Source organism: Oncorhynchus masou, chromosome 14 (genome assembly GCF_036934945.1).
Source record: "Oncorhynchus masou masou isolate Uvic2021 chromosome 14, UVic_Omas_1.1, whole genome shotgun sequence".
NCBI classification, from domain to species: domain Eukaryota; kingdom Metazoa; phylum Chordata; class Actinopteri; order Salmoniformes; family Salmonidae; genus Oncorhynchus; species Oncorhynchus masou.
This window is the reverse complement of record NC_088225.1, coordinates 1,161,930-1,184,567: the sequence shown is the minus strand read 5'-3', so window position 1 is coordinate 1,184,567 and position 22,638 is coordinate 1,161,930. Positions and strand designations below refer to the sequence as shown.

The window sequence follows — 22,638 nt, the reverse complement described above, 5'->3', positions numbered from 1 at the left end:
AGTTTATGATACTGTCAGGTAGTAATTATGCCAACAGTGTTATGATACCATCTATAACAATGTTTTGATTTGTTTCTTGCTGTACTATTCTAGGAGGGAAGGCTCCTTATTGGTCCCATCTGGTGTTTCAGAGTGTGTAAACAAAATGATTAGCCAGGTTAAACTAGATTGCCTACCACACTGATGTAAAACTGCTAGGGCATAAAATTGCTGGGGCATAACATTTGCTGCTGGGTCATTGGAGCTGGATGCCACACTTGCTGTGGCTGCTGGGTCGGTTGCTTCTGCTGCTGGAGCATTGACCAAAAATGGGGTGGCCAAACACTAAAATACAAGAAATAGAAAATGTCACCATATATGGTTCTTAGGCTGGTGGCTTCCATAATTATGGTGGCTTCCATTATTGCTGTGGGAGCCCCATCCTCGGGCTTTGAAGGAAGGGTTTTCATCTACATGGGGACTAGCGATGGACTGTCTCCCCAGTATACCCAGGTCATTGAGAGTCCCTTCTGGTCCCCAGGCTCTCCAGCACAGTTTGGCTTCACCCTAAGAGGAGCCACTGACATTGATTTAAATGGTTACCCAGGTTAGTCTGAAAACAAACTCTTCGGAAACTGTGGGCTTGCTTACCTTGATTTAAAATAGATGTGGATTTGATTATATTTGGGTTATACATGTGTTTCGACTCGAAGTAATTCATTCTAGCCCACAATCGTGAAATAATAATCTCATCAGGATCTGAGAAGTTAAGGAACAACAAACTTTACTCCGCCAACAATTCCCAACAATGTCCCTACCTCTCTTGTCAAGCCACAGTGTCAATCCTGCCAAGACCACTTGGAGATGTCAAACTGTAAGATCACTTGGAGGTCACTCTGTCCCTTACGACTCCAACCATCAGCCTCTGGCGCAGTTCAACGACAGCAACAGCAAAGATTTCTGTTGTCCTTTTCTTTGTAGCTGACTACTACCCAAGGACATATTGCCACAACTTAACAAAGTCCACGTTCCTTTCAGCCCCAGTAAAAACGTCCCCTGGAGGCAAAGGCAAAGTTTCTTGGACACACGAGAGAGAAACAGAAAGGTCACTCATCCTGTGGAGGGGCCGACATTTGTCCGAGGGAGAGAACCTAATGGAGATACATTTGGTGTCCCTTGGAGACTAGTGAGCTACTCTCAACACAGTAATGCTTTTTGATGTGCAACACCTCTGGCTTTTAAAGACACTCCTCAGCAAGGCCGTTACAGTTTAACTCTTTGAGACAAACTGGTCACTGTGAAAACTTTTTTTTTTCAGCTGACCTCTTTCCTTGAAAATAGTTTTGTTTCCTATATTGAGTTTCTTAGGAGTCACTGTGATATGAAAGCAGAGGTCCTGGCTGTTACCAAAGGGCGATCAATCCCATTGACTATTTGTTTGGTACCCTTTCTGTCACGAGTCCGACTGAGGGTGGTTTCCCGTCCCGGTCGGGTGGCGCTCGGCGGTCGTCGTCACCGGCCTATTAGCTGCCACTGATTGTCTTTCCTCCCCCTCCTTGTATGTTTATTGGTAGCACCTGTGTGTATGATTAGATTGTCTTTATTAGACAGCCGGCCCGCCTGGTTGTTGTGTGGGATTATTCTTTGTAACCTTCTGCTCTGTATCAGAGGAACGTGTTAGTTCCTAGTCGTGCATTTTTGAATCGTCATTTTGACATTCCCTGTGTTTTGGGGCCGTGATCATTGTTAGCACCCTGTGGTGCATTTAGTGCATTAAAGAGCACAACATTGTACTCTCTGTCTCCTGCCTTTGACTCCACACCCACGACACCCGGATTGTTACACTTTCATGAGAAAGTGCTATCGATAATGTACATTTTTTTCCAAAGCTGTTTCATGACCTTACATTTCTTGTTTCAAGACTAGAAAAATAAGATCTTGCAACTTGTTACAATCTTTGTTGCCTCACAGATCTAATTGTTGGTGCATGGGGATTCAATAAGACTGCTGTGTACAGGTACAGTAGTGTGAGGTAAACAAACACTTTATTTGTTACTTTAAATTAACTTGAAATGTTATCTGTAGAAGTTTAACATTTGCATTCACAATGTACCCAGAACGTCTATTCTCTGTCTGTGTGTGGTGGTACCAGGGCTCAAGCCGTGGTGATGGCAAAGACCCAACTCTCCCTCTTCCCTGACTTCCTGAACCCAGATGTGAAGGAGTGTGAGCGCACCACCACCAACGAGCCTGTGGCCTGGTAAAGATTATTCTCATACCAGAGTATCATACCGCTAGTGTCGTCATTAACTATAGCCTCATGAAGTTGTTTGTTGGTGGGGGTGTTGCGTTAATTATGATGTATATTTGATATTGTTTTTTTATTTGAGGGGAGGGGTGGTGCCCTTCACTACAGACACTATATTGGTCCGCTAATATAGCCTTATTAAAGGTCCAGTGCAATACATTTGTGACCATTTATTTTGTTTTTTTATCAATATTATTTTTTATTCCGATTTTTCAGGGGGTGCTGCAGCACCATCAGCACCCCTACCTCCCGTGACTATGTCATTAACCAAACTCACTGCTGCAGGAATGTTATTGTATTTTTGGCCAACTAGAAAGAACATTTCTGATGGACAAATGTTGGTGGGCACGGCAAGAATGCACGTATTGGCACTATGTAGAATTCCTGTGTTCCTCTAGGTGCCTAACATATTACTGAGATGTGTGACGTGCCTGGACAGTTCCTGGTTGTGTGAGACTGAATTTAAATTGAATCGAGGGTAATTTGCATCAATGTCAGTACTGCATCCTGTCTCTCTTTCCAGCATGAGTCAGAGTTCAAGGACAAGCTGAGTGTCACGCCTTGGTCTTAGTATTTTGTGTTTTAGTTAATTAGTTGGTCAGGCCAGGGTGTGACATGGGTTTATTGTTTGTTGTAATTCTTAGTGGGGTTTTTTAGTTATTGGGATTGTGGCTGATTAGGGGTGTGTGTTGCATAGGTTTGGCTGCCTGCTTGGAAGGAAAAGGAGTTGGAGCCTTTAGGACGAGAATCTTTTGGAAGGATTATATTGATGGGGATTCTAAAGCTGACGGTGAAGGACGTGTTTTGTTTCCAAGGCAACTCGTTGGAGGGAGCATACGACGTCGCGCTATATACAGAAGAAAAACATGATGATATCCTGAGAAGGGCAAAAGCAGTGGGAGGTGAGAGGCCGATGTGCCACTACGAAATATCAAGCCTGGCGAAGAATAACTTTAGGGTTGTAACTGTTAACATTTACAACCCTTACGTTGAGGATGAAGAGGTGAGGGCTTTTCTGGGGAGATACATGGATAACGTTTCCTCAGCTAGGCACCTCAAAGACTCCCTTGGGTTTTGGAATGGGAGGAGAGGTTTCCAGGCCCTCCTCAGCGAGGACCCAAAGGGACATGGTGGCTACCTCCATCCTCCTGCTATGTTCTCCCTTGGGGCTGACAGGGGGACATTGTTTTATGCACGTCAGCCCCCATTTTGCAGGCGCTGTATGGCCTACGGTAACATTTTTGCCTCGTGCAGCATGAGAAAATGAGAAAATGCAGATTTTGTGGATCTGAGGATCACGAGGCGAGGGATTGTGACAAGCCTAAGACATGCCATGGGTGTGGCTCGTCAGCACACCTGTGGCGGGGGTGCCAGGCCCGTCAGAGTTCATATGCGTCTGCGGCTGGGGGGGAGCAGGAGCGGGGGATGGGGGAAGAAGAGGAGGGGAAGGAAACACGCCTCATGACAAGAATACAAGTCCAGAGGGGAAGGCCACAAGTAAGGAAGAGGAGCAAGAAGCGGCGGATGGAAGAGAGAAGGAAACGGAAGGCACGGGAGTAGGAGAACCAGGAAAAGCGGTGGAAGAAGGCAACCGAGTGGAGGAGCATGAGAGAGAAGAAAGCGAGGAGGAGTGGTGGAGAAGAAGACGGTGGAAGAGCAAGTGGACTGGGGGGAAAGTGACATGGTGGAAGAGATGAGGGGTATGGTGGAGGAGCTGGCGGGGGGGGGGTGGTATCTCTCCACTACCGCCATCACCAAAGAAGAGAATGAAGAGGAGGGTGCGATTGGCCGACAGTGAGGGGGAGGGGATGGCCAAGAGAGTGATGGGGGTGGGAGAAATGGTTTCCCAAGACTCTCATCTTCATTTGGGTGGGAACACACCTAACAAGACTCAGGACTGGGTACAGGAGGGGTGGGGAGAAACAAACCAGCTGGGGAGGGGGAGGATTGTGGGGGTAGACCCAGGGTGCAGGGCACCCCGAAGCCAAACACTATTCCTGCATCCTGGGATGGTGTGATGGAGGAAGAGGGGGGGATGTCAGGATTACGGATGGTGTTCTCACCGGTAGATATGGAGCAGGGGAGCATTGGGTGAGTCTCCTGTTTTTTGTTTTTTTTCTGTCTGAGTTTAGAATTTGAGTGTATTACATGTTTTATTTTTTTCATGGAGTCTAATTTTACTTTTGTTAGTTTAAATGTAAGGGGTTTAAGAGATATTGTTAAGAGGAGGGTGGTTTTTAGTTTTTTGGAGGGTGTGGGTTTTGATTTTTGTTTTTTACAGGAGGTTCACCTGAGGGATGGAGGGGATGTTAGTAGATTTAAGAGGGAGTGGGACAAGGGGGAGTCGGTTTGGTGTGTAGGGGGGGTGCACTCATCGGGGGTAGGGATTTTGTGTGGGCACAGGGAGGTAAAAGTGGAGGATTCTTTTGTGGTAATGCAGGGGAGGGTTATAGGGGTGGATGTCACGATAAGGGATTGTAAATTTAGATTAGTGGTGGTGTATGGGCCACAGGTGGTGGCAGACAGGAAGGAGATGGTGGACTGTCTGACGCCCCTGTGTGTCACAAATAGGAAATTAGTGATAGGGGGGGATTTTAATACAGATTTAGGAAGAGGGAGGGATAACAGTGCAGGCGCCATTGCTAGGCTAATGGCTTGCCATGGTCTGGTAGATGGTGGTATGCACACTACTCCGAAAATGGACGGTCCTACATGACGTAACTCCAGGGGGGTTGAGCGGAGGCTCGATTATATTTTTGTACCCAGGTCTTTGGGTAAGTTGTCTGGGCGGCTGTTGCCTGTTTTCTTTTCGGATCACGACGGGGTGCTCCTGCAGGTGGGGTCGCCAGTCTGCCTCTTTGGTAAGGGGTACTGGAAGCTAGATTGGGATGTGCTGGAGGAGCAGGCTTTTGTTGACGGGTTTTATGTTTTCTTTAGGAGGCTTGAGGGCCTCCGGTCCATGTGCGAGGGGGTGTTAGAGTGGTGGGAATTAGTTAAGGTGAGGATTAGGGCTTTTATAATAGGGTAGTGCAAGAGGAAAAAAAGGGAGGAGAGGAGGGAGGTGGATCGTATCCAAAGGTTAATTGAACTCGAATACGAGGCAGGCAACCTCGGCGGGTCGTTTGACTGGGAGAGATCCTCAACCCTAAAGGCGCAGCTCAGGGAGTTGCAGGAGCGGAAGGCTCAAGCTTTCCTGGAGCGTGCGCATAGCGGCTTTCTAGAACATAATGAGACTAGTTCTGCTATGTTCTTTAAGTTGGTTAGGGCAAGACAGGAAGGAAGGTAATGCATGGTGTTAGGGAAGAAAATGGTAGTATAGTTAGAGAACCAGAGGATATGGTCAGGGTGACAACTGATCATTTCCAAGGTTTATTTAAGGAAAGGGAAATAGATGTAGAGCAGGGAAATGTGTTTTTAGAACACTTGTCCAGGCGGTTGCCGGAGGACATTAGAGAAGTGATGGAGGCCCAGATTTCACTAGAAGAGGTTGAGAGCACTCTTAGGAGGATGGGAAAAGGGAAGGTGCCTGGGATGGATGGGCTGCCGGCTGAGTTTTATCTCAAGTTTTGGGGTATACTTGGACCAGTGGTCCTCGAAGTCTTGAAGGCCATCCTTGAGACGGGGTCCCGGGGGATCAATGGCTGTTGGTGTGCTGTCACTTTTATATAAGAAGGGGGAAGTAACTGACCTTGGCAACTGGCGGCCGTTGACCATGCTGTGTGTAGATTACAAGCTACTTGCAAAGGTTTTAGCAGACCGGTTGCGCACAGCCCTTCCCTACGTCGTTCATGAGGATCAGACGTGCGGGGTAGAGGGCCGCTCTATTAGATGGAACCTACAGTTAATCAGGGACTCCATCGCTTGGGTTGAAGATAGAGGACTGCCTTTTGTGGTAGCAGCGCTAGATCAGGCGAAAGCCTTTGATCGCGTGAATAGATCCTTTTTATTCAGAGTGTTAGGTCGATTAGGATTTGGGGAGAAGTTTATAGGATGGATTCGTACATTATATGTCGGAGCGGGGTGCCGAGTTAGTGTAAATAGTCACTTGGGTGACATTTTTGACCTCTCGTCTGGGATCAGGCAGGGGTGCCCACTCTCGGCTCTCCTCTTCGTTCTGTACATGGAGCCTCTGGGGGCTGCCATTAGGGCAGACACAGGGGTGGAAGGTCTGCTGATCCCTGGAAGTGGTGGACTGCATGTTAAGATGACGCAGTACGCCGACGACACTTCCTTGTTGTTGTGCAAGGACTCGTGCCTGACAAGGTCCCTTGCCATCTTTGGGGATTTCACTCGAGCGTCGGTAGCAGTTCTGAACCATGCAAAGTCTTCCGTCAAGTTTTTCGGAAGATGGCGCGGTAGAACGGATGTGCCTGGGGGGTTATCTCTCTGTGAGGGGGCCCTGAGGATTCTCGGGGTCCATTTTGAGACCTTCGGCTCAGCGACGCTAAACTGGAACATGCGTATCGCAGTGGTACAGAGGAAGCTAGCAATGTGGAAAGCTAGGTATTTGTCTTTTATGGGCAAAGTCCTGGTCCTAAAGGTGGATGTGTTGCCGTCGCTTTTGTATTTGGCATACATCTACCCATTGCCGGCTTGTCTGAGAAGGCCTCTAGTGAAGCTTGTGTTTCAGTTTATGTGGAGTGGCAGGTATGAGTGGGTCGCCAGGGCACGCATGATCTGTCCCATCGGGGAGGGAGGTAGTATGGGTACCATATTTCCCCCTCAAGCTGGACACAATTTTTGTTTCTTTCTTGTTAACGGAGCTTGCTCAGCCAGTGATACACCCGTCCGGTTACCTCCTGCGGGTATTTTTCTCGTATCAGGCGAGAAGCATAATGGTGTGGTCTAACACGGGTCATCGGGCAGAACAGCTGCCGTGGCACTTTGGTCATGCGGCCAAGTGGCTGCGTGCGCACCCAGAGGTTGAAGTTGCCCGAGTAGGTTTAGATCATAGGCACCTGTACGAGGAGGTCAGAAAGGCAGAGAGTCCGGCGCCTGTAGTAGGCATCTCGGAAGTGGTCTGGGAGGGAGTGCAAGTGAGGGGTCTGGACAACAGGCTCAAGGACCTGAATTGGTTGAGCCTTCATGAGTGTTTGCCGGTACGTTCCATCTTGTACCGGTATAGTTTAGTGCAATCCCCCACCTGTCCAAGATCCTCTTGTGGCAGGGAGGAGACTGTGCGCCATGTCTTTTGGGACTGTGCCTTTGCTGGAGTAGTATGGGCTAGGGCACGGGTGTTGTTAGGTTTGGTAAAGGGGGATTTTGTATTGACGTGGGCCAGGTTAGAGACGGGTGTAGGGAGAGCGAGAGGGACGGATAGGGACAGGTTTCTGCTCTGGCTTCTCATTAGTCTCTTTAAACGGGGGCTGTGGGAAGCAAGGCTGAACATGGAGAAGACAGGGAGAGATTGGGGGTGGAAGGGATAGTGAGGAGAGTGGAAGGATATTTGAGGGGGAGGATGAAGAGGGAGGAGAGGGAGTGGGGGCAGCTTGCTGCTCGGGAGAGGTGGAAGGGGGGTTTAGGGCTGGGTGTCATTTAGATTTGTAAGAGGATAGATTAGGGACAGGGAGATAGGGGAAGGTATTTTGTTAGGTGACGGGGAGGGAAGATGCTCCCCTGAGGTTTTGTTTGGGGTTTATGTTTAGTTTAATTTAATTAGTTTAATTAAAAATACCATTATGTATGTATGTAAATTATGAGTTGTAAAGAATGAATGGTATTGATGATAATAAATTATTTTTTATAAAAAAAAACAGGCTGTATAGGTTTTTCCTGTTCCGTTTGTTGTTTTTGTTATTTCATGTATCGTCATTTGTTCTATTAAAAACATAAGTAACCAACACGCTGCATTTCGGTCCGACTCCCTTTCGACAAACGAAGAACGCCGTTACAGAATCACCCACCACACACGGACCAAGCAGCGTGTTAACAGGCAGCTGGAGCAGCGAAGGGAGGACGTTATGGACAGCAGAGGATTGGAGTATACGACGTGGGAAGAAATAGACAGGTGGGCGGCCGACCCAGAGAGAGTGCCGGAGCCCGCCTGGGATTCGCTGGAGCAGTGCGAAGAGGGCTATAGGAGAATGGAGTCGAAAAGAAAGACACGGCAGCGCAGAGCGAAGCCCCAAAAATTTCTTGGGGAGGGGGCTCAGAGGGGGAGTGGCTGAGTCAGGAGACAGACCTGAGCCAACTCTCCCTGTTTATCGTGAGGAGCCAAGGAGGAGGCCAGAACCGGTGTTGGAGGTGAGCGAAGCAGAGACTGTGAAGGAGTTAATGGGGAAATTGGAGGAGAAAGTAATGAGGGAGTTAATGAGCTAGTTTGGTGCTTTAGGTATAAGATTCGTCCGACGGAGCGTGTCGGGGATTTAATGGCACCTGGGTCAGCGCTCCATACTAGTTCTGAGGTGCGCGTTAGTCGGCTGGTGAAAAATGTGCCAGCCTCACGCACTAGGCCTCCTGTGTACCTACCTAGCCTTGCACGTCCTGTGCCAGTCCTGCTCTCAGGCTCTCCAGTACACCTTCACGGTCCAGTCCATCCTGTGCCACCTTCACACACCAGTCCTCCGATGGTAGCTCCCCGCACCAGGCTTCCTGTGCGTGTCCTCGATCCAGTACCACCAGTTCCAGTACCACGCACCAGGCCTTCAGTGCGCCTCGCCTGTTCAGCGCAGCCAGCGCTTTCTCCCTCTCCTGCGCTGTCGGAGTCTCCCGCCTGTTCAGCGTTTCTAGAGTCTTCCTCCTCTACAGCGCTGCCGGAGCCTCCTGCCTGTATGGAGCAGCTAGAGCTGCCAGTCTGCATGGGGCAGCCAGAGCTGTCAGTCTGCTTGGAGCAGCCAGAGTTTCCAGTCTGCATGGAGTTGCCAGTCTGCATGGAGTTGCCAGTCTGCATGGAGTTGCCAGTCTGCAAGGAGTTGCCAGTCTGCAAGGAGCTGCCAGTCTGCATGGAACAGTCAGAGCTGTCAGTCTGCAAGAAGCCGCCAGAGCTGTCAATCTGCATGGAGCAGCCAGAGCCGCCAGTCAGCATGGAGCAGCCAGAGCCGTCAGTCAGCATGAAGCAGCCAGAGCCGTCAGTCTGCCAGGATCTGCCAATCAGCCAGACTCTTCCAGATCTGCCAGTCAGCCAGACTCTTCCAGATCTGCCAGTCAGCCAGACTCTTCCAGATCTGCCAGTCAGCCAGACTCTTCCAGATCTGCCAGTCAGCCAGGATCTGCCAGATCTGCTAGTCAGCCAGGATCCGCCAGTCGGCCAGGATCTGCCAGTCAGCCAGGATCCGCCAGGATCCGCCAGTCGGCCAGGATCCGCCAGTCGGCCAGGATCCGCCAGTCGGCCATGATCCGCCAGTCGGCCAGGATCCGCCAGTCGGCCAGGATCCGCCAGTCAGCCAGGATCTGCCAGATCTGATAGTCAGCCAGGATCCGCCAGTCAACCAGGATCTGCCGGATTCAACTGCCTGGCTGGGCTTCCTCTCAGTCCCGGGCTGCCCCTCAGTCCCGGGCTGCCCCTCAGTCCCGGGCTGCCCCTCAGTTCAGTGGGCTTCTGGGTGAGGACTATTCGGCCATGGTCGGCGGTGAGGGTGGATCATCCCAGGATGCGAAGGGGAGGAACTATGACATTTATGGAGTGGGGTCCACGTCCCGAACCGGAACCGCCACCATGGACAGACGCCCACCCGGACCCTCCCTATGGTTTTGAGGTGCGTTCGGGAGTCCGCACCTTAGGGGGGGGGTTCTGTCACGCCTTGGTCTTAGTATTTTGTGTTTTAGTTAATTAGTTGGTCAGGCCAGGGTGTGACATGGGTTTATTGTTTGTTGTAATTCTTAGTGGGGTTTTTTAGTTATTGGGATTGTGGCTTATTAGGGGTGTGTGTTGCATAGGTTTGGCTGCCTGAGGCGGTTCTCAGAGTCAGGTGATTCTCGTTGTCTCTGATTGGGAACCGTATTTAGGTAGCCTGGGTTTCACTTTGTATTTCGTGGGTGATTGTTCCTGTCTCTGTGTTAGTGTTCACCAGACAGGCTGTATAGGTTTTTCCCGTTCCGTTTGTTGTTTTTGTTATTTCATGTATCGTCATTTGTTCTATTAAAAACATGAGTAACCAACACGCTGCATTTCGGTCCGACTCTCTTTCGACAAACGAAGAACGCCGTTACACTGAGCCCCATCTTCATCTCCCTGAACTACAGCCTGTCCAACTCCCAGGAGACCATACTGCATGGCCAGAGAGCTGTGGTCGCACAGGTGACATCACACATTACATTCTTAATGTATTGATACATTTTAGTTTGCAAAGGAATAACATTTTATAAGTGGTAATTACATAGTTGCAACCTATGAATTAGCAAATGTGTTTGTTTCTTTGGGTATAAAAATGTGTGTATGTGTCTGTGTGTTGTGCAGACCAGGATCATTCTGGACTGCGGAGAGGACAATGTCTGTGTCCCTGACCTTAGACTGACTTCTGAAGCGTGAGTGTCAAACTCCCCTGAGTTCCACATCACTCAGTGTCATCAGTTTTCTTGGTCACTCTACATTTTCAAGACATTGGCCAAGGGAGATCTCACGAGATCAGTGTGAGGGAAAACAGGGTTACATTTGACTTTTTATTTGTACTACGAACCATGCAGGTAACTGAATATCAGGGAAATGATTGTCTAGATAGAGCATTTTATTCCTGTCTTCTATACAACCCTTTACGCCTCTAAATTTGACCCATCCTCAGAGGTACTGACCGTCTTCTGATAGGGGATGACCACCCTGCCCTGCTGGTCATCACAGCGGAGAACAGAGGAGAGGGGGCCTACGAGACCGAGCTGGAGATACGCCCACCAGCCAACACACACTACCAGAGTATGGTGACTGACAGAGAGGTGACTGTGACTCTCCTGTTCATAATAAAAGGGAATTGTTAACAGAGTGACATCAACTGGCCCACGCATGTGACCTGCAGGAAAAACTATGAGCCCAGAGTTTTGCTGGTCAGGTTACATGGTCAGCATTACCTACTGGCCCTATGTAAAACACACTGTCTGAATCTGAAATGGCACCCTATTCCCTATGTACAGTAGTGCACTACTTTTGACAAGAGCCTCATGGGCCCTGGTCAAAAATAGTGTACTATATAATGAGTTTTCCAACTCGCCCAGGGCTTCAGCAGGTTGATCTGTGCTCAGAAGAAGGAGAACCAGACAGTGGTGGTGGTCTGTGAGCTGGGGAACCCTATGAAGCAGGGCCAGAAGGTAACCACCATGTAATTAAATATAGTGAAAGTAAAAACTCTTGCACGTGCCTTGCATGAGCCAGAACAGCTCATTGGAGCAGGAGCCTATCTCCTATTTCTGTAGTGTGAGGCAGCTTGAAAGACAGGACACTAATCTAATCTCCTTAATGCTATCTGAGTGCCAAGCAGAGACCGATGGAGACCCATTGGCATAGAATTACACATAGAATAATAGTAATTCAATAGGATTTCTGTGGTAACCACTAACCATAGCTAGTGCAAGGGGAGAGGTGTGAATGTGTTTCCCAGACATGTCACTGTGTGCTCTGGGTTCCTGTGAATGTGTGAAAGCATCAAGGAGGCTTCCGGCTGTTCTGGGTCTTTACTGTCAACAGACGTGGATGTGTTTGCAATAGCTCTGTTGTCAGTCTGAATGATACTGTACAGTATGTTTTTCTCTCTGTCTGTCGTAGCTCCAGGCTGGTCTGTTCTTCAGTGTGGGGAACCTGGAGAAGGTGGAGAGCCACGTGTCATTCACATTACAGATCAAAAGGTTGAGAACAACACTTTTGTCCCGTCTTGTGACTTTAATGCCCCCGATGCTACCAAGGCATTGTTTTTGTGTTTGTAATACAACATTTTAATGGGGAAATCAACACAATGTAAGGCATATTTAGAGCCTCTGAGATACATATAGTGGACATGCTTGTTAATCCAGTTGTCTGTATTTTAGACATTCAAGGTGTCACCTGAAGATTCGTGGCTTTTCTAATGACACAAGGGAAATGTTCAACATTCGTTCAGCTTCTTCCTTCCTTTATAATCTCTAGCAAGAACAGCCTGAATCCTGACAGTAATGTGGCCCATCTGAGGATCGATGTCAGCGCTGAGGCAGCTCTGGAGATGCGGGGGTGGGTGGGCCTTCCTTGTTGTCCTCCAATTATCCTCAGAGCCATAAACTGTGCTGTTTTGTTCTACCGTGGAAATGAGCACTCCTCCTGACTCCTGAGACACACTTTCTGTGTGACAATTCAGAGCTGCCTTGCCAGACTAGTAGCAGACTGAATATCTAACATCCAAAAGGGATTAGTGATGTTTGCCATTGGAAGATGTTGTCCTAATGTGAGCGTATTACGGTACTGTAACAGCATGGTTTCCTCTTGTCCATGTAGTTATTGGCTTTCCCAGGACATGTTTTCCCAGGACATTTCCCAGGACACTAATTCTAACCAGGACTATTTAACTATATGACTAAGAGGTGCAAATGAAGCATCCTGAAGCAGTCTGATCCCTATATCCCACTAAGATCCGTGAGAAATGGGGCAATCTATTGGATGCCGGATCTACTGTCTGCACTGCCATGCAGTGACAACAACCATATAAGTGTTGTTAAGACAGTACAAACCTATCTAGGACCAGGCTAATGTTCTCAGTGTTGTCCTCAGCGTTTGGTCCACCTTTGAAGCCTGTTGTTTTTTGGACAGGGGTTCCTCTCCACCTGAGTGTGTCCTGCCCATTGCCAAGTGGGAACAGAAGGAGCAGCCTGCTGACCTGGAGGAGGTTGGCCCACTAGTGGAACACGTCTATGAGGTAACCTTATATGGTTCACTCAGAAAAGACATCGGTCTCTCTGAGGTTGGTGCAGTTTTAGGCCAAAATGCATAACATCTATTTGAAGAGTTCAAAAGGCCGTTATAGAGCATGTTTGTGTACGTTACTTCATATTTATACAAAGACAATGAGATACAACTTAGTGAGTGAAATCTGAAAGCACATGTTTTTGTGTTGAAACACTCCGTTGAGAAACCTGGGTCGTTGTTTTTTCCGTTCATTATGTTTTAATTAAAGGTTAAGCAAAACCACATTTTCTATTGTTCTTTTGATGATGTTTTGGTTATATGAAATTGGGGAACACTCTTTTGTTTTGGCAGTTGGTTAAGACCGGGAATGCTACTGTAGGTAGAGTGTACAAGGTTAAACAGAATGAGGTGGAACGGCCGGAGCCTCAGCGCAAAGACACCGTTCACTTGGTAAACAAGTGTTGCTTCATGCGATTAACATAATGGCATGCATCCGTGTACAATCAAACTGTCTTGTCTTTAGTTGATGCTGTACAGTAGGCTAGTTCCACTTTAATGCAATTTCAGAGACAACTTGCAATATTCTATATATGCCACAAGAGGGGGTTGTACAACAAAATATTGCATCTCTCAAGTGGATGGGGACATTCCATTGATGTGTCATGGGGGAAAACGTTGACACTTCGGTGTGGTCCTCGCTCGATTTCTCCACAGAACTGCACCAGTGGAGATACCTGTCTGAGGTTTGTGTGTGAGGCCAAAGGTCTGGAAAGAGACTGGAGCGCTGTGGTGAAGGTGATGGGTACAAACTTTCCTGGAAGTGAGAAAAAGAGAGCGAGAGACTAATACGGGAGCCTATACCATATCACAGTGACATATTTTCCACACAATACTTCACCATAGCTACAATCATAGGCAGAAAGGAAAAGTGCTCCAAGACAGCTCTGCATCAAATTGAGATAGCATTTTGTAGGATCTTACTTCTTTGACATTATTCCATAATGATTATGAAACCCTCATTCTGTTTCCCCTAGAGGCCTTATGAGAATGATGTCCTCCACTCTACAGCACACTATGCGGTTATAGATATGCCCTCTAAGATCCAGCCTGAAGAGCTGCCAAGTGGACAGGCTGAGGTAACACAGTTCTGCTTGTGTGTAGACAACATTTATTCACTAATGACATAAATGACTTACTTGAGGCATGTACACACAACCATATCTCACAAAGCAACCATTTATTCAGTAGTCATTGGACAAATTGAATTGGAGCCAGTTGACCATGTGTGTATATGTGTGAAGACCTAGACCAGTGTGGTGTGGAGGGCTCCTGATGGAGAGAAGAAGGTGCCGGTGTGGTGGATCATTGTGGCTGTGGTCTCTGGCCTTTTCCTCCTCGCTCTGATCTTCTGGAAGGTAATGTACTGACAGAGTTAAAACAGCAGATGGTGCAAGATTGAGCCCCATAACTGGGTAGCATTTAAATGGTGCTACACAGCTATCATCTAAGTATTGATCACTCAGTCTTTTTGAATGATATGTTTTTCTCAAACCTGTAACTATTGGTTGGTATGGAGACAAAAAAAGGAAGGGACATAAAGGAGAATGACCTCAATGACACACAAAGGAAACCTGAATACGAAAATAATATGTGGAAATGTAAATGTTTTGTGTTTGTGCTTATGGTGGGGTTCTTTAATCGCAACCGTCCCCCTTGTGATGATGATGATAATAATGCAGAACAGCTAGCTGGGGCTGGACAGTATGAATATGCTGAGATGCAACCAAACACAGAGGACAAGCAAGAATAAACAACTACTGTATCACCCTGGAAACCCTGATGTTTTATGTATTTATTTGTTTTGACACAGACGCCCACCCTTTTTATGAGTTTTAAACTGTTTCACATGGTTTGTAAATGTTGCAATGGGCTTCTTGTTCAAATCAAATCAAATCAACATTTATGTGCCACGTGCGACGAATTCAACAGGTGTACGTAGACCTTACAGTGAAATGCTTACTTACAGGCTCTAACCAATAGTGCAAAAAAAGGTTTTAGGTGAACAATAGGTAGGTAACGAAATAAAACAACAGTAAAAAAGACAGGCTATATACAGTAGCGAGGCTATAAAAGTAGCGAGGCTACATACAGACACTGGTGAGTCAGGTTGATTGAGGTAGTATGTACATTCTACTCCCTATAACTGCACACTTTCCAAAGATGCATCATTTAAAAAAGGGTATCTTGTAGCTATTATATTTTGTATTGAAATAAAAATATCTTCTTTACCAACTTGATTTAGCACGTTGTGTCCTTTTGAAGCCAAACTGGCCTTCCAATGTTCACAGAGGGGATATCCTTGTTAGTGTGATAGCAACGGCCTGCTCTTATAAGCAACCATTGTGTTAGGGAGACCATCATGACTCACTGAAGGCTGAGCCAGCTTCCTGTTATTGTAGAGGGGAGACCCTAGAGTGACAATAACACTCAAATCAAATGTTATTTTTCACATGCGCCGAATACAACCTTACCATGAAATGTCTACTTACAAGCCCGTAACCAGCAGTGCAGTTCAAGAAGAGTTAAGAAAATATTCACCAAATAAAGTAAAGTGAAAATTATAAAAAGTAACACAATAAAATAACAATAAGGAAGCTATATATATATCTGTATAATTTGTACATGTAGGTAGGGGTGAAGTGACTATGCATAGACCAGGCAATCCTGTGTTTATGCAGCTCATGGAAAAATAATACATACCCAGATATGGCAAGAAGGGTACAGTACTTATACCTATTGGTGATTTTCTGTTACACCAACATTTTATATGCATTTCAAAACACATTTGAATGAATAGTGGCTATTTTGCAGACAGACCGATAGGTAGCCTACTTTTAAGTGAAATGGAACACTGTGTACTTACATTGTAATTACACTGTCCTCCAAATGGGAGTTCGAGATGGACTTATAAGGGCCCATAGACCTTCATAGGGGCCCATCTGTGCACACACTCTACTTTGGTACCGTTAGAGGGCGATCACGACCACCAACAAGGCAGAGCAAGCGTCCCCTCCCACGTAGGACAATGGAATTGTGAAGCCACTCCGGTTCGTGAGCCGAGCAAGGAGTGGACATCCGAGGCAGCGCGAAAAGGGAGCAGTCAATGCCAACCTCAAAAGCAGTATGGATGAATGGCCACCTAAGTGGAATTGATGATGTCGCAGTAAGAATGACACCGCCGCACACATCTCGTCTTCTTTTTCTCTTTCTTTTTCTCGGCAATCTTTGGGAAGGACTTTCTAAATCCATTTCGGACCAGGGAGCACTTGGTGAGTTATTCGTAGAGATTCGGCAAGATTCGAGTTTTGAGGGGAAAGTCTGTGGTGGTGAATTGGCTGCTACAGCTAACGCATTGGCTGTTGTTATTATTTGTGTCCCTTGTCAGTGACGAGGATGAGTTATTACGTAACCGTCGCATTTATTCAGCTATAATAGGTTACGCACGAATGGCTATAATTTAGTCGCCGCATGCTCTAGTCTTGTGGCCACTTCTTTGCATTCGAGAATGGAATAGGGCTTCAGTTTTGAAACAAAGGATCCTGAACTGTAGCCCCCTTCCCTGATGGGCCATCTGTAGGTTCAATCTGTAGGTAAATCTAACCTAACGCGAGGCTATATTGCCTATCAATAGCAGTTGCATTATTCCGTTTCCATGTGCGAGCTGAGTTGTGCGATAGCAATTAAGCTATGATGAGGCGTCAGTTTAAGTTCCAACTTCTATCCATGCCCAGCCCGTTAACTTTATGTAACTCTGGAAGATGCCAACTAGATATTTTCAATTAGCAAATGGTCAATTGTCAGACACCAATGGTTAGTATAACTATTTTTTTTAAATCAAAATCAATCAAATCATTCCAATGCTAGAAAAATAGGCCAATAAGAGTATATATAGCACGAGCTAGTGTGCATTTGTGATTGCCAGATGGACTACAAGCTTGCTTTGGCTACTGTCATCTGCACGCACCCGTTGTTGACATTGTTGTTGTTATGTCCAAAGAGTCCTCAGGAATTGCCAAAGGACATTATAATTTGAACAATGTTTGTTTTGGGTTCCCAGGACGTTTGATACATTTCATATATCCTATTTCAATTCAGTTTCTCTGCAGGAGTATTTTCACAATTTTCTACCCATATTATTATTATTATTAAATAGGCTGCCCTGAGACAGTAGACTATGGTGCTTGACGTGGATGCTAGTGTCAATGTTTGGTAGTGCTTTAACCTGTCTCTCCCATACAGTCCCCTATCCTTCAACTGGGCCAAGCACGATTTCGTTCAGATGCCTTCAATATGATGCAATTCCTTGTAGATGCCTCTTTTTTTTATAGCTAAGCAGGCTTTTAAGAAGTCGTGTCTATTATCTATATTTCATTAGCTACGTTTTATTGCGACCAAAGAAGCCTATTTCTGGAAGATGTGCTTATTTCTTAGTGCTTTGGACAAGCTTGTCAAGATGGGTAGAGCTTCTTAACCCACGCATGTCAAATTCGGTGTACTTTAATCTTTTAGCTTCTCTAATATTATCTATGAATAATCATGGTTTATCCATGTGAATGCCACTAGTTTCACCGACTGAGCAAACTGGTTGTGGTTGGTCTAATAGTTTGTCCTTGCAGCAGTGGCGACTCGTCAATCAGGGTAGGTTTTGAGAACCACACTTTTAGGTAAAAAATACATTTAAAAAAAATGTATTGGGGGGCTTGCCTGTTTTGGTTGTCACAAAAAAGAGAAAAAAAATTAATCGAGTTCATAAAGCCACTTACAAACATGGTCTCTTTTTTGAGTAAGGCAGCTCAACAATGCTGGTGTTTCAGCCTAGCTCATTGTTTTCTGTGGTGTTGGGGCTAGCCATCAGAAAATACAGAGCGTTGCGCCTGATTGGCTCAGTTTTCTTTTATGATTGGCTCTGTTTTCTGTCACTCATGGGACAGTACGTCATCCCCAATTCTAAGGTTAGAGCTCAAAAATTTTAGGTGCTTGGGTTCTGTCATAGAGACATAATAGAAGTGCCCATCCAAGAAGACTCAAGGTAATTGGCCACAGATGACATCAAATCATGTTATATCTACAGTAGTTTTGATTGGACAACATGTCAACATCTTACTTTCAATGTCTTAGGTAGCAGTCATCATCAGTTGTCATCAAGTCGACAATCTACTGGCAAATCCTGAAGAAAAATAATATATTTGTTTTTAAATTGCAAATTCAACAATGAGTCGATTGGAAGGAATCAATGGCAAACTGCAAGTGTTGCAAAGAAACCATTAACGTTAGCCTGCTATTCAATGGAGTGGCTGTTTTTTTTCCCCAAGTTCCCACCATAAATTCAGGGAATGGCCAACTTTGATGACAAAGTTTGATGACAAAATTTGCCAACAGAGGACGGCTGCTCCACCTTCACAAGGTGAATCCAAAAATGTCTTGTATGCTGCTGCATAAATTATGTATTATTCAAGGGAGAAATATATACTGTAGCTAAGAAAGTAATACTAAGTGTATATTGTGTAGAAAGCTGTTGCTAGCCCATGTGCCTCATAGTTTGGTCTATTTTCACCAACGCGGTATTGTAAACAAATCGTTGGTGGCCCACTATGTGATTGTTTGGCTACTTTTTTATACAGCTTTGACAGTGCTACTGATAGTAGTTGTGGTGCTTGGCTTGCGCGTGCAAATTCATTACACACAACATTCTATAATATAATTGTGCTTTTTGACATGTCAAATTAAAAGCTTATTTAACACGTCAAATAATGTTATATGACGTGCATCTTTTGACACGCAAAGACCCAAATGGCGTTCAATATGCCTCATCCTAATAATTTAATCTATTTTCACCTCTTAATTTCGCCTACTGTTCTAACTTTGTGGTGCACAAATAGCCTATAACCTGTTTTAGAGAAATGTAATCATCGAATATTGTAAGAGCTTTCATGGTCTGTTTATATGCCCCCTTTATTTATCCTACGGTTCTGACTTGTACAGGGAGAAACCTGTAAGAACGGCCCATGTTCTGAATTCTGTCGCTGTACATTTCAACAGTGCTGAACAAATAGTTATATTGACTACGTCCGTCGTCTCTTGCTCATTAATGTCTTAATCAAAGTGACGGATTGCCTCTTATCCACTTGTCGTCCCCTTATGCCATAGTTTGTACATCTCAATTGTCAGTAGAATCCACATTTTTTTAAGCAAGTCTGCATATCAACTATGTTTTTATGTGTAATGGCTTTGCTGGCATACATCCCACTTAGTTTTTTTTGCCCCACCAAGATTTACATGCTAAAATGGCCACTGCCTTGCAGTTTAGCTGTATAGTTTAACTTTCTTGAAACACTTTCAAATGGGAAATCACATCAAAGTCTCTAACACCTTGTCATTATACCATGTGTTGATAAAAAGTATCCCAACTGGAGAGACAGGAAATGTTGATTCATTCATTTGAAGGTGCTGTCGTCAACCACGACCCCACCTTCACCTCATATTGATTTGTCAGACTGTGTTCTTCCATTACTTTATCATAGAGCTCATGACCTCAATCTCTCCTCAGAAGTAAAGGTCCCTTTGAAGTCAGAGAGCTTGGATGGTAAACTAAGTCGAGTCGCTGAAAGAATTTGGCGCTTGTGGATTGAGTTGAGGCCGAGAAGCTTGGGCTGCCTGTTAAAAAGCTTGAGTGTCTTTCTTTTTTATCGTAGTTGAAATTCCTTTCTTTTAACAGCACAGTGACTTGCAATGTTCTTTCGGCTCAGTAGCTCAGCAAGAATGAGATGAATCACCACAACCTATTAAAAAAAGTATGCTATTACCAATTAAATGCTTGGTCTAGGAAGAAAAAGGAAATTATTTCAGAGATCAGTGAAGGGTGATGCTGTGGACGTATTCAAATTGTGGCAGACTCTCTTCTTGTATCAGCTCAGCTCCTTTTGAAGATGCATATTTAGTCACAGGTAGATGTTGGGTAAATGGCCCAAATATTTCCTGGTTAAAAGTAGTGCACTTCATAGGCAATAGGGTGTCATTTGGGATGCAGTTTTTCGGTACACACTCTCTGCAGCATCAGTAATCAAGGCATACATATTAATGATATACTGTTGAAATGAATTCATAATGGATTGAACCCAACCATGGGGATGTTATTTATTCAATGAATAACATAATTTATTCTAATAGTGCAATATTCAATGTAAGCCTGACATCCCCAGAGAGAAGGCTTGTATGTTAGAGGAGTTAAGGGTACTTTGAAATACTATATATGAATACTATATAGGAAAACATCAGAAATCCTCATATCTGAATTATTGTCCTGAAAAGGAACTTTTGACACAAGGCCATCTTCAGTTCGATGTAAACTGATCTTGGTTATCTTAACATTACTTCATGCTGAATTCTGCAGATCGGAGTGGCTGAGTGGAAGGTGTCTTCCCTTTGTCCTCTCTCTGTCACATTATGCTATTGCCATGGTAATCTGTCCATGGTGAATCCTGCCCCTTCCCCTCTCAGTGACCTCTATGTTGCCTCCTACCCAATTGAGGCGGTTTGTCACAAGTCCATTTGTGGCATTCTTTTGAAGGTCATGTTTATCTGTCTTACAAGAGCCAGGTGCTGTCTGTCATTCAAGGCTGAAAGAAACCCTAATAATGACATGTGCCATCACAACTGAGATACTCATGCGATCGTAGATCCTTCTATGGTACGTCTCCTTGAATTATCAAACATCTATGGTGTATTGCTGGCCATTTTGTGAAGATGGAGGCAGTGTTGCTGTTGTTGAGATCAGAGGTTTATGCAAAAGCATCAGATGTGTATACTTGCTGACTGACTGTGCCCACTGCCCAAAGCAACAACCAAAGCATGAAAAATGTGTTATTCATGGGCTGTTTCTGCATGAGCAACACCTGACTGTCCTAATTGTCTGATAACCTGTGCAGCCTGCCCCGGTGTGCGGACAATAGCCGGCTGAGGCCTGGCCAGGCAGGAGTCTAATGTGAGCTGACTGCCATTGCTTTGTGTTGTCTGTACCCTCCCATCTTTCTCTCCACTGCCGCTGGGCAGGTGAACCATACAGTACCATCTCAAATTCATAATTGTTCAGATTCGTAATTGTTTGGCAGTACAGTCCCTTATTGTATTTTTATTACGCAAAATTATCAATTTTCTTGTTCGTTTTCTATTGATGTCATGGGGTAGTTGTAGTGGTCTGGGTGTAGCTGGTGCAGAGGAGTCAGGCGCAGGAGAGCAGAGATGAGTAACACAAGTCACTTTACTCAAATATTCCAATAACATGTCGTAATACCCAGCCCACAATAATGGACCGAACATACATTAAACAATTACGCATAAAAACCATGGGGAAAACAGAGGGTTAAATAATGAACATGTAATTGGGGAATTGAAACCAAGTGTGTAAAACAACAAAGTCAAAACAAATAGAAAATTAAAAGTGTATCTGCGATGGCTAGAAGGCCTGCGACGTCGACCGCCGAATGCCGCCCGAACAAGGAGAGGGACCGACGACGGCGGAAGTCGTGACAGTAGTTCAGTCACAGGGTGGTTGTTCTGTATAGCTGCACTTCAGGGGTAGTCTGTCCATATCTATACACCGCTGCACTTTGAGCCTCTATGGCAGGGGTCGGCAACAGGCGGCAAGTGGGCCCAAACATTTTTGTTTGTTTTTGGTCCAAAAAAAGCTTTACAGTCACCAGTAATTTAACCTTTCTAGCGCAGGCGTTAGATTGTATTTGAAAATAACTTAAAATAACTATTTTTGGCCCTAGTTGTGGTAAATTTGCAGTGTAGAAATGATTTATAATTACGTTTCCGGCCCCTGGACCATACGCTCCAACAAAAATCGTCCTTCAGCTGAATCTAGTTGCCTACCCCTGCTCTATCGGTTGGTGTTTTATCTTTTTATGCGTCCAGCATCCATATGCAGTTATTCTGGAGTTTTTCATTGTGGTCATAGTGGTTAGAGCGTTGGACTAGTAACCGGAAGGTTGCAAGTTCAAACTCCCGAGCTGACAAGGTACAAATCTGTCGTTCTGCCCCTGAACAGGCAGTTAACCCACTGTTCCTAGGCCGTCATTGAAAATAAGAATTTGTTCTTAACTTCTTAGAACTATCCCTCCCGGATCCGGGAGAATTGTCATCAACTACACTTATTAGCATAATGCAACGGACAAAAAAATCTTACGAGAAAATATTCATGAAATCACAAGTGAAATATAGTGAAACACAGCTTAGCCTTTTGTTAATCACCCTGTCATCTCAGATTTTGAAATTATGCTTTACAGCCAAAGCAAGGCAAGCATATGTGTAAGTTTATCGATAGCCTAGCATCGCATTATTTCCAGCTAGCAGCAGGCAGCTTGGTCACGAAAATCAGAAAAGCAATCAAATGTAATCGTTTACCTTTGATGAGCTTCGGATGTTTTCACTCACGAGACTCCCAGTTAGACAGCAAATATTCATTTTGTTCCATAAAGATTATTTTTATAGCCGA

The 22,638-nt window shown here is 45.3% G+C and overlaps 1 protein-coding gene and 1 pseudogene across 1 annotated transcript in view; both read left to right on the top strand.

Moving 5' to 3' along the window:
• The first annotated feature begins 387 nt into the window (after positions 1–387).
• On the top strand, positions 388–14,892 carry LOC135554852 (integrin alpha-8-like; annotated as a pseudogene).
• A 1,309-nt stretch (positions 14,893–16,201) lies between these two features.
• Positions 16,202–22,638, top strand: part of LOC135553937 (protein FAM171A2-like) — an 85,927-nt gene continuing 79,490 nt past the window's right edge. Inside the window, exon 1 of the mRNA XM_064985885.1 lies at positions 16,202–16,411. Within this exon, the coding sequence (XP_064841957.1) occupies positions 16,246–16,411 (166 nt within the window). The 5' untranslated portion in view covers positions 16,202–16,245. The remainder of the gene's footprint in view (positions 16,412–22,638) is intronic.